At 47.7% G+C, this 12859-nt stretch overlaps 1 protein-coding gene across 1 annotated transcript in view; it reads right to left on the reverse strand.

Annotated features, from left to right (window-relative positions):
- The window catches only part of LOC125947821 (uncharacterized), a 69917-nt gene that overhangs the window by 9798 nt on the left and 47260 nt on the right, over positions 1–12859 (reverse strand). Inside the window, exon 4 of the mRNA XM_049673250.1 lies at positions 11647–11730. Within this exon, the coding sequence (XP_049529207.1) occupies positions 11647–11730 (84 nt within the window). The remainder of the gene's footprint in view (positions 1–11646; positions 11731–12859) is intronic.

Here is a 12859-nt window from a genome sequence, read left to right on the forward strand (position 1 = left end):
CGCATGCCTTATTTTGTTGTGAATATTTGCTACGGTACGTTTTTTTTCTTTCATAAGCAGTCAGCTGAAGCCTCAAATAGCAAAGCACTGCTCTTTCTGTTATTCTACAGATTTTCCATTCCAATAACAATCTTCCCAAACTTGCGAACCTCCATTGTCTTTTCGTCTCCATTCTTTGCACCGACTTCGCTGTCCCTGTTACTCTTAATTTCTTTCTCATGACTCCTGATTGTATATTTACGCTTTCAATTACCCTGTATTTGGTTGGCAACTTGTACCCTTAAGTCTAGGGAGTGGGGACGCCAAATTCATTCACATGTTGGCCGGTGGCGCCGCGAATATCAGCATGTTTTCTTCTTCGCGTGAAATTATTGTGAGGAAAGGGTCAAGCGGCAAGAACGGTAACAAGTCATTGTATTTTGGGAGTGTCTTCAAGCTGACAAACCGTGCCCAGTCGCGGACAATGCGCGCCTTGTTCAGTCATCCACACAATTAACAAAATGGCTGGCGGCGCGTTACGGTGCGAAACGTGCAAAAGCCGTGAAAAAAAAAATGGAAAGCCATTGGTGTCCTTGCGTGGCGAATCACCAAAACTAGGACAGCCGTAATATTGGGCTATCATTCTATTATTTTTGATCAAAACTATGAGTATGAGTGAAGGCACAGTCACATTCAGGCAAGCGCGCACCACGCCGTTTTAACCAATATTTCTACAATTTCCCAGACAAACCATTTATGCACATTTGACTTTATTGCAAAAGAAAGTCGAAATAACCGAGAAGATGTACAAGTACTAGAATATATACAGCCGGCATATCGTTCGTGAGAGCTAAGAGGAATAAAAATGCCAGCTGACGTTAATGCCCGCGTGGTTTTCAGCGGGGCGTGCCTTTGGCAAGGATTGGCGACAAAATGAAAAGGCAGCACATCGCAGTGGTAATCATACAATCTCACCACAATAAAAAATCTGCCACAACGGCAGCATTTGTTATCGCGCCTTGGAAGTAGTCGGCGTTTCCAATTGGACCACAAATCGACATCTATGGCTGCATAACTTGCCACAATACGGGAGGCTGTCCGTTTTCTGAAAATGGACGGTGTTCTGCGATGCCAAATCAGGGCTACAGGCGCTAAAATGCTTTTTAAAGAAAGGACCATATTACCTGCTCGTGCTAGAAATCGCTGAACTTCATCACAGCGCCGATATGCGTGGCCACGTGATCACTTTTCAATGAGTGCCGAGTCATTGTGATGTGATTGCCAGTGAACTCGCAGACAGTGAGGCAAGATCGGCATTCTCTTCTCTGATGAAGTACGGACTGCATCCTCGCGACCTGACACCAACTCAGTGATCAAGGCACTCATGCAGGACCTTACGAAGGCATACAGATCCCATGCTGATAACATCCACAGACTCCTACATATGATCGACCCAGACGGTAAATTCTGCTTGCCCCTGAAGGTTACGCGGAGCAAAGCGTCAATGCTACACTGAATTCGGATGGGGGTTGCTTTCACCCGTCGCTACACACACCTCATTGGCCAGTCGAATAGCCCTGATTGTGAACCACGCCAGACGTCTAAAACGCTGGAACACATAATGTATGATTGCCCCACATACATGATGGAGCGAAGGACGTTGGAATGTTCTCGAGCCAGCGTTGCCCGGCAACGAATGTCGGAGGACGCCATCCTCGGCCTATGGCCTAACACTGCAGCTTCAATGTGGGCAACTAAAGCGCTGCTGATGTTTCTACAGGACACGAAGCGAGAAGGGCGGCTCTAGTGGGGTCACCGTCTAATATACATAAGCACTCACCCCTCCTCTTATCATCATCATCCATCCCAGTACTTTCCATCCCATTCCCTCTTCCCAAGTACAGAGTAGGTGACTAGAGCACACTAGCGCACGTCGACCTCTCTGTATTTCCTATCAATAAAATCTATCTATCTGTATACAGCAAATCCAAACAGCGAAAATTGCGTTTTTACTTCAGCAAACACCGCATCGACGCTGCACGAGCTGCACCAGCTCGTTGCCGCTACCGGCGATACAAACATTGGCTTTTTGGTTATGCAGCTTCGATTCGAGCAGGAACGAAGAATGGAACGAGAATAGTTCAGCCTAACGTTAAGAGACGCGAACAGAGCGGTGTGGATCAGAGAACAAACGGGGATAGCCGACATTCTAGTTGACATTAGGAGAACAAAATGGAGTTGGGCAGGCCACGTAATGCGTGGAGTGGATAACCGGTGGACCATTAGAGTTACAGAATGGGTACAGAGACAAGCGAAGGGCAGTCGAGGACGGCAGAAAACTAGGTGGGGTGATGAAGTTAGTAAATTTGCAGGCGCAAGTTCGAATCAGCTACCGCAAGACAGGGGTAATTGGAGAACACAGGGAGAGGCCTTCGTCCTGCAGCGGACATCAATATAGGTTGCGGATGATGATGATTCCAGCTAAAATGAGGTCTGCAAGAGCAAAGCGACATGTATTGTTCATTTTAATAAAATCGATGCCCACCATCAAGCATTTAGCACCAACAAGTGTTCCGATGCAAGTAAAGTTCAGGTGGAGCACGGCTGGCGACTGCGCAAAGCGAACCGCTTCGGCCATACTCGCATAGTGGCGGGCGGCACCGCGAAAGTCAGCATGTTTTGTTAGTGCAAGCGCCAAGAACGGTGATAAAACATTGTGGTCTGGAGGGTCGGGGGTTCATTCTGAAACGCTCTCAGGTACATATTCTAAGTGAGCCGGAAAAGGCATATAGCGACGATATTGGCGCCGAGTGATCAGCGGTGGTCAGGCTGCCCGTGACGCCACAGCGCATCCGCGACCACTCCTCTGTCACTGAGCCGACAGAGGACAACGACGTCATGGAGACGACAAAGACGACGACGTCATCAAAGTACACTAAATAGATCTGCTATTTCATGCCAGCCAATACCGTGTCCATTACACACTGGAAAGTTGCAGGTGCCGAGCAAAGATAAAATGGCATGACCTTGAATTCTATACGCCACCTCGCGTGATAAAGGCGGTCTTCTCTCTATCCCTATCGTCAACTGCGATTTGCCAGTAGCCGGTCTTGAGGTCCATCGACAAAAAATACTTTGTATTGTAGAGCGGGTCCAAAGCGTCGTCTATCCGTGGGAGGGGGTATACGTCTTTCGTGATTTTGTTCAGGCGACGGTAATCTACGCAGAAATGCAGAGTGTGATGCCGTTCGCCTGCCACTCACCTGTGACCACGTTACGCGCATTGTTCGTCGCGAGATTGAAGCTGCCTGTCCTGCACCTATTCAACCCCACGTGTTTACAATTCACGACAGTGACCCATCGCAGCCATCGGTGTCCCACATTCAAGCTGTCGTCAGGCAGGAGTTTGCCGATCTCGGCCTTCCATCAGCGTGCCCACTGACTCGTCCTGACGCTCGGCCTTATTCCTCTGGACCCGCTCGACGATCCTACACCTCTCCCGTCTCCTTTCGCAATATCCTGCGGAATGAAGAACACCCGAAAATCAGCCCATCTGCTTCTCCTGTCATCAGGCTGGGCACATTGGTCGTTACTGCCGTCGCCGTTAGACCTACGCAAGGGTGGACACACTGCTTCAAGGATTTAAATGGTCGACGTGTTTGTTACCTGGACGACGTGATAATCTCCCGCACTTTCGAAACACACCTTGAGCGGCTTTCGACCATTCTAGCAATTTTCCGACGAGCTGGCTTCCAGCTAAATTCTTCGAAGTGCCACTTCGCTCTTCGTCAAATTACTGTGCTGGGCCACCTCGTTGACGCTTCCGGTGTCCGACCAGACCCAGCGAAGCTACGCGCTCTCACGAACTTCCCCGTTCCACGGTCTGTCCATGACGTTCGTACTTTCGTGGGGCTGTGTTCCTACCTGCACCGTTTCGTGAAAAACTTTGCCGCACTCGCACGTCCACTCACTGACCTCAAACATGACGTCCCGTTTTGTTGGGTTCCTCTACAAGCTGTCGCCTTCTCTGAGCTCATCGCCACCCTAACGACTCCACCTGTTCTTGCCTATTTTAACCCAGCTGCTCCCACAGAAGTGCGCACAGACGCTAGTGGTCACGGCATCGGTGCAGTTTTAGCCGAAAAACAACGAGGCATTGATGGTGTTATTGCGTACGCAAGTCATCTCCTATCTAAATCTGAATGCAATTACTCTATTACGGAACGGTAATGTCTTGCCCTTGTCTGGGCGGTTTCGAAATTCCGTCCTTACTTGTATGGCCGCCCTTTCCGTGTTGTCACTGGTCATCCCGCTCTCTGTTGACTTTGTTCACTGAAGGACCCTACTGGACGGCTTGGTCCTCTTACTCAGTACTCTTACTTAGTTACCTACAAGTCTGGCCACCTCCATCTGGACGCGGACTTCTTGTCCCGCTACCCGGTTGACCAACCAGACGGATCTGACATCGAACCTAGCCCCTGCGTTATATCCATGTCTCAGTTTCTCCAGATTGGTGATGAACAACGTCGTGATGCTTCTTTGCGATCGCTCATTGACCGGCTAGAATTCGTACCTAACGACGCCTCATAGCGCATGTTCGTCCTCGTGAATAGCACACTTTATCCTCGTAACGTCCAATCAGATGGCCCTGAGCTCCTTCTCGTTGTGCCTAAACATCTGCGTTCAACGGTTGCTGCATGAGGTTCACGACGAACCAACTGCTGGTCACCTTGGTGTGTCCGGCACGTACGACCGCGTCGGGCGCCGCTTCTTTTGGTGCGGCCTCGCCCGGTCTGTTAGACGTTACGTCACCTCCTGCGATACATGCCAACGTTGGAAACGTCCTGCCGCACCCTCGGCTGGACTGCTTCAGTCGCTCTCCATCCCGACTGAACCATTCTTTCCATGTTGGCTTAGACCTCCTCGGTCCTTTTCCTGAGTGAAGACCCGGAAACAAGTGGGTCGTCGTTGCTATCGATTATGCGATCACGAATGCAATCACTCGAGCGCTCCCTACGAGCACTGCTATTGACGTTGCCGATTTTTTGCTCCACGATGTTATTCTACACCACAGCGCCCCTAGGCAATTGCTCACAGATCGAGGCCGCGCATTTTTATCCCGAGTAATCGACTATCTTTTGTGCTCCTCCTGAAAGCAGCACAAGTTGACCACTGCCTACCATCCCCAAACAAATGGCCTCACCGAGCGACTAAATCGCACCTTCACGGACATGCTCGCAATGTATGTTTCATCTGACCACCGTGGCTGGGACCTGACGCTACCTTACGTGGACTTCGCCTACAATTCATTGCGTCACGATACCGCCGGTTATTCACCCTTTTATGTGCTCTTTGGCCGTGAACCGACGTTACCAATGGACGCCCTACTTCCGGCTGCTTCCGCGCGCCGCCTCACGAATATGCACGTCATTGCATCACTCGTGCCAATCACGCGCGTCAGATCGCCCGCTCTAGGCTGTTGGCCTCGCAAGCGACCCAGAAGCGCCTCTATGAGCCGGCATCACGACGTTCGCTTCTCATCCGATGCCTTAGTTCTCCTGTGGTGTCCATTCCGTCGTGTTTGCTTGTCCGAGAAGTTGTTATCTCGATACACGGGTCCTTACCGAATCGTCCGCCAGGTCACGGACGTCGCCTACGAGATTGTTCCCGTCTCTCCGACTTTACCGCCTGCGATCGCTCCCAGTGACATAGCTCACGTCAGCAGACTGAAAGCCTACCGCCTTCCTTCTGACGACAATGTGTGAAGTGCGCTGAGATGGCGCTTCCACCGTCGGGGGTAATGCTACGAGAGAGACATTCAGCCTGGGGCAGATAACGAATAAGACCGTTCTCTCTGGTGCTAGTGGCTGTCCACCATCTTGGCCACTGTGTCTCTCAAAATACGCTAAATACAGTGTAAATAGTCCCGCCTGGTGTCGTTTTACCAAACAATATTTACCGGAACGCGCCGGAGAGTGTTCCCATTGTGCACACGCGCCTTATCGTCCATCATGTGGTTTTGATGCATTGTTTTGTGGTTTTCTTTTGAAAACGAGTGCTGATCAGTATGGTATATGCCTGATTTCAAATGAGATATGCTGTTTGTATTCGATTTTTAGCCTGGCGTTTTTTGCTTATGCCAAAGACACGAAAATTTCCTTAGCTGGTAGAGGTATACAGCTTAGCTGTAATAAAACAACCAGAAAGCTCGCCTTCGCAAATCTGCGGTTGCAAGGTAATGAAGAGTAAACGTTTCTTGTGAATAGAATTGATTCGAATTAGGCTACCCACGTTTGCGCATGCTGCTTCTGACGCCAGATGCGTTCATTGCGTTCGTCATACTACGTAATAGTCAGCAACTCCGCGTAACAAAAGGCTCGGTATAATTTGTGTGTGTGTGTGTGAGAGAGTGTGTGTGTGTGTGCGTGCGTGTTCGTGTTCGTGCGAGCGTGCGTGCGAGCGTGCGTGCGTGCATGCGTGCGTGCGTGCGTGTACTTTTGCTTGTACTCTATGCAATGATACAAAGCTTCGCTGTATATAAATTCCAGCTCGTTCGATCTGCTGCAATTGTTTTTCACCAAGGCTACAGGAGACGCCTACGGGCTTTTAAATAGCTCGATGATGTCGTCGCAGTACCTCATTTCGTCGAATTGTCTGATAGCTTCACGTTCCCACGTAAAAACGCGGTATGGGCTCTGGCGCAGTGGTCGAGGGCATTCTTCGCGTGTTATGCGATACTTATCAACTGGTGTTCTTCGAATCCTTTATGACGACAAGAAGCAGTTCATGTATTGTTTGAGGGGACCATCGAGTTGGGCTTGCTTATGCCTTCGGAAACTCGGATTAATATCGAAGGCTGGTTCAGTAACATAGACCATCGTTATTGGTTTGGCTGAAGACCAACGTATCGCTGTCTGCTGCAACTTATTCCACGCATGCAATCTTCGTGCCCTTGTTGTGGCCTCAAAATTCACGGCGGAAGTTTGTCACTATTACCTGCGCTTTTCCTCCGCGCACCCGCACGATTCCCTATGCGACGCCAATTTCATGGTCGAGCAGCTGTTGGTCACTTTCAACAATGCCTTCTATGTCTCCCGTGTCTTCTGTTCCGACAGAAATCATCATGCTGGCGCGCGGTGGAATATTGACGTGATTTTCGACCACGTTCAAGACATGGTAAGTCAGACTCCCATTAGCTTGGTTCGTGGACCGCAATATCGACTTGCATCTTAAGTCGCTGATTGCGCCATGTTGGCATTGGAACTCCATGCCGAGGGTTATGCCCCGTGAGTATTGCGGCAGGATAAGAAACGTCACTCTCTAAGTCTTGCAATAAAGTGTAACCCTCGCCGTGAACATTCCAGCCACTTTATCAATTGTCCTACAGCTGTCTGGACTTCGGGCCTTCCCATGCAGTCTTTACTTTCTTTAACTTGGCGACGAAGGATCCACTAATGATGGAGTACTCGACTCGTGTGTCGACAAGAGCCGGGAGCGCGTGGCCGTCGAAGAGAGTGTCGAGGTCAGTGGTCCTTCGTCTTCCGTAATGTTTAGGTCGTGGAGTCGGATCACGTCTGCATCGCATTATCTCGTTGTTGGGACGTCTCACATCAAATCTTCTGTAGGAGTCGTAGTCTTGGCTTCGAAGCGCGTCTTAATGACCGGTGTCGCTGCTACATGATCGAGTAGGAGGTTGAAGCGTCGTCTTCGTCGGCAGAGTATCTTCGACATTTTGCCGAACAGCCACTGCACCTTCATCGGCTCCTGCTTTTCCCGATATGAGCTAATTGACCGAACCGGGCTGGACCAGTGTACGGTCGCCACTGTGGCGAAAGATAGTGGCCTGCGACTGCGAACGCGAAGATCTTCGCGGTCTCCACACAGTTCCAGCTATGCAGTCGGCGATGTCTCGTGGTCGTTCACCCAGCTGTAGACGCGGCGCGCTAACGGCCAACCCTCATAGTTCCATCTCGCGGTATGGGCACCAGTGGTGCATGTGGTCCGCTTTTCCGCAGTGGTTACCGAACGGACGTTAGCCGGGGTGTGCCACAGGTCAGTCTTTGAACTGCTGTGCGGGGAGACGGGTGGGCGTGCTGGCGGCGATGGACGCCATAGAGTTTTTCCGCGCGGACACAATAAAATCCCGGATTCTAACCATAGAAAGCTTCGCTGTTAAACTAAACCATTATTGGGCGAACCAAAGTCCAGAAAAACAGGCTACACTCAAAGCACAAGGATAGCGGCGAGCATAGTCGGCGAGCGTCGGCGTCTGATCTGCGGGTCAAGCGCGTCCTGACTGTGCATAACTCATCCAATGTTCCAGCGTAATCGCTGGTTCCCAACTGCCTAAGTTCATCGAGAGCCTACACAACAGATAGAATCAGCAATAACATTCGAGCAAATTCCAAATCATGCTGGCACGTCTTGCGCTGAACGATAATCTTAGCTTGTTAGCGAGTGACAGTCAGCCCGGGCAAATAGATAAATAAGTGCACTTTTGAATATAATAACATGATCACTATTATTATTGTCAATTACCATACTCTTTATTGGTCTCACATAAGAAGAGAAATAAACTAAAACATGCTGATTCAACGACTCTGTTTAGACGCCTGTAGCCCACGTACCACTGGAAGGTATTTCTCTGCACGTGGATTTGTAAATACCGAACTCTCATTCAGACATTTTGTCGCTTGGGCATTTACGCTAATAATATTGCTGAATGTAACAAATGCAAGATCATCATCATCACCCTCATCATAAGATTTATATGTCCACTTAAGACGAAAGTCCACTGTAAGACTTTCCCAGCGCTCTCCAATGACCCCTGTCTTGCGCTGGCTGATATCAACTTGCGCTTGCAAATTTCCTAATTTCATCACCCGACCTAGTTTTCTGCTATCCTCGCCTGCACATCCCTTCCTTTGGCACGAATCCTGTAACTCTATTGGTCCACCGGTTATCTGCCCTACGCATAACCTGGCCTGCCCCGCTCCATTCTCTTCTCTCAGGCCAGCTGTAATATCAGCTAACCCCATTTGCTCTCTAAACCACATCGCTCTGTTCCTGTCTCTTAACGTTTCGCATAACATTTATTGTTCCATCGCTATTAATTATTAACTTGCTCTTGAGCTTGTTCGTTAACCTCCAAGTTTCTGCTCCATAAGTTAGCACCGGTAGAATGCAATGCTTGATCACTTTTCTTTTCAACGACAGTGGCAAGCTTCAAGTGAAGCTTTGGTAACGACTGCGGTATGTACTTGAACCTCTTTTTATTCTGCGGTAAACTTTCTTCACAGAACCAGCGTCCCCCCTGAGTAGTTGACCTAGACAAAGGTACTCCTGCACAGACTGTAGAGGCTGACTGGTGGTCACGTATTCTTGTTCCCTTGCCAGGCTATTGAAGATTATTTTTGTCTTCTGCATAATAATCTCCGACCCAACTCTTACACTTTCTTGGTTAAAGTCATTATTCCTTTTTTGAAATTCACCCCCAGTGCTCCTTAACAGGATAATGTCATCTGCAAACTGACCGCAGTTGAGATATTTGCTGTTGACGCAAGATATTCAATCAAAAAGGGCGTAATGAGTGGTTCGAACATGTGGAAGAAACTACTAATCAAGTAAACGTTTCTCCGGCCTTTCGTCGTACTTTTCGGTGATCGCTCCTGGCTGTTACTGCTAATGTGTTAGTATGTGCTCGCATAGAAAATTTGGGCCACTAATAACGTGCTACAGGGCATGTGCCACTGGATGTTAGACTAAAAGGACATCTTGCACCACTTGGTATGTGCAGCTGGCATCTGGCACGGGTTAGGTGGCCAAGCAAGCGAAGAGAACAAGAGTCACGAAGTGAAGTTATCGGCAACGTAAAATTGAAGAAGTCGGCTACACAGAATAGATGTCGGTAACTAAACAGCCGACAGATTAGAAAGAGGTGTAAGGAAACGTATGGGGTGAGAACGTGCATTAGGCGAAGAGTGATTAACTACCGCGATGTGAAGAAGGTGGAAAATGACCTAGCCAGGTGGCGGGAAAGAAGTTTTTTTTTTCTAAAACTTGCCAAAATGCATAAATGGTTTAAAGGGTGTTGTATTTTGTCGTTCACCGAATTTTTTAATTTGCTATGCAATTTTGCTTCTTGAGCTAGATTACTCTCAAAAGCAGACATTATTTACACAAAAAATACAAGTGAATACTTGACGAAATAGTACATTTTTTTGCTTCTTAACCTCTACACTATTTGCGTTACGCCACATGTTACAATTTACGTATTGTAGCCCGTAGCTTTTGAAGTCATATCCACTTCGAAGGAATTCTTAGGATGACACCAGTCTTGAGATTAGCGTTCGCGAAGTGTTCGCCGAAATGTTTTGGTGTTCCAATACCCTTTGAGCTTGAATGCATATACAAAATACTTGAATAATAGTCCACGTTTTACGACAAATTGGACTGCGTTTATCCATAAATTCGTGTTAGTTTTAAAATTCGCTGCAAGTGAATGTGCCTTGTGAAATCACTGTCTTGTGTTCATGTATTGCAATATGTGCGCTAAATTAATTCGTGGCAAAGATAATTACAGATATTTTAGCACTTTTCAATTGTGTGTAAATTTATAGTGCAAGCAATGCATACCTCTTCGAGTATTCAAGTTGAACGAGTAGATTTGTGCTAAATTCCAAAGTCACTAAACATTGTGCTAATTTTAAATAAAAGTTTAAGCAGGTTTCGCCAATGCACATAAGTAGGTCAGACATTTAAAACCATTGCTTGCATTGAGCGAAAAGCTTTGAGAAAAATATAGGTGAAAAAGAAGTGAAGATACTTCAGTAAACAAAAAAGCTTGGCTCATCGCCAATTTTCGCATATGCGTACGATCAGCCATCTTATTAATCTTCTGTAGACTTCTAAACCAGCGCCTCCTCTATTTTTTCGATGCCAGCCAGATGCGGCAGATCCAACGGTTAACCACCATCTCCGATCGCCTTTTCCTACTCTCCCCCGTCGGCTAGCGTTTGCGCCTGCTTTACGGTCGTGGGGAAGAATACCCTCAGAGTGGTGCCTCACGACGGAAGTCGGAGGAAGTAATTCTGACAGACGCGTGACGCATCTACCGCATCTCCTCCGGAACGGCAGCGGCGCGCGTTCAATGGTTCAGACGCAAGCGTGACACGCAAGCAGTCGTACCCTCTGGGTAGCGTCACATCGCGGCAACTCACTGAACTAAGGCGCACCAACCGACCGAGCGATTGCAGTGGCATTGAAAAAATAGAGGAGGCGCTGTCTAAATAGTTTATCATCCTAAACAATGGTGTTATTATGCATGCCACTATGGTTCCTGATATAACAACTTGCGTCATTACGTTCATTCTTGAAGCCCCAGTGAAATTTCTGAGCTTTCAAAGTAAGAACAGAAGCCTTAGCAATATCACTCGTATCATAATATTGATGTGCTTCCAGCATGGCAGCTACGATGAATTTAGCTTCATTGTGTTTGTAATGTTGAAGATAATTTACCCCTTCGTTCCTCTAAAATCTCACACTTTCTGTAGTTCGTAGTACATAAAGCAAAAATGCTACTTTGTAATTTGAGTATTGCCAAGAGGTATGCGCCCATTTTTTATGTTTTCAGATAATATATGTGCAGAAGTACTGTACAGTTCTTACCGGTGTGATCTTTAACGGCTAGAGTTCCACACTTCTCTTCGTGAATCCAAGTATGCAGTGTGTAATTCATCTCCTGCTGGCTTCCTGCAAATTATTGGGTTGCTTACACAATCAGTACATAGCATATTTGCGTTCATTTTTTATGCATTACGCTTTCTTAAGGAAGAGTGTGAACATTGATAATAGGATGCTGAGTTGTCAGGTGATCTGTGCAATGTAACATATTAAGGCAGCACAGGCTCTAAAAGCTAGTGACAATTCAATAGCACTACAATCTATTTAATGGCGACATATATGCTCCACCCAAAGCTCGGTTGCTTGACCATATGTGACGCACCTGAAGATGCCTTTGATTCGGTTGCAAGAGGCCAAGAAAGACTCAGCAGCTCAAATATTGGGCGCAAAGAACGTGCTCGCCTATATATATATATCAATATATATATATATATATATATATATATATATATATATATATGTGTGTGTGTGTGTGTGTTTATTACTTATTCTTGTCATTACATCTTTCATTTATTTTATATTTGATTTTTTTCACACACTCATAGAATTTGTATAAAATACACCTGCCGACAAACACAAAGAATACCACGTGTGCAAAGAATTCAATGGATCGCAGTTCGTTCATCTTGGGGGTTAGTGGAGGTCACAGTGCAGGAGTCCTTTAAGCCAGGTGAGGGTGTATGACCGTCTTTGTGGCCAAATACTAACCTGGCAGCAGCGACCGCTCGCATCCCTTTTGTCAATATTGTTACGGGGAGGCAAACACAACAGGAAAACGTATTTACAGTATATTTACAAGGCGATCAAGCGTCCACCATATGGCGGAGAGCGCGCGCCCGATCATCAGCGTCTTCTTCATCGATGCTCCTCTAGATGAATCATATCGTGACATGACCCCCGGCTGCTCAAGCACCGTCACGGTGCTTGCTATGATCCAGGCGAGTGGTAAGGTTTCGGGCGGGATACGTGAACAACGTCAGTAGGTGATGAAACGGTTGGCGAGGAAGACTCGAGCGGGCCAATCTCATACGTGACGTCTGTTACACGACGTAATACACGGTAGGGTCCGGAGTACCGCGAAAGCAATTTTTCTGAGAGTCCAACACGCCGAGTCGGAGTCCACAGAAGCACAAGGGCACCCGGAGTATAGATAACGTCGCGATGACGGGAGTCGTAGCGGTGCTTCTGGTGGCCTTGC

Source organism: Dermacentor silvarum, chromosome 8 (assembly GCF_013339745.2).
Source record: "Dermacentor silvarum isolate Dsil-2018 chromosome 8, BIME_Dsil_1.4, whole genome shotgun sequence".
Taxonomy (NCBI): Eukaryota; Metazoa; Arthropoda; class Arachnida; order Ixodida; family Ixodidae; genus Dermacentor; species Dermacentor silvarum.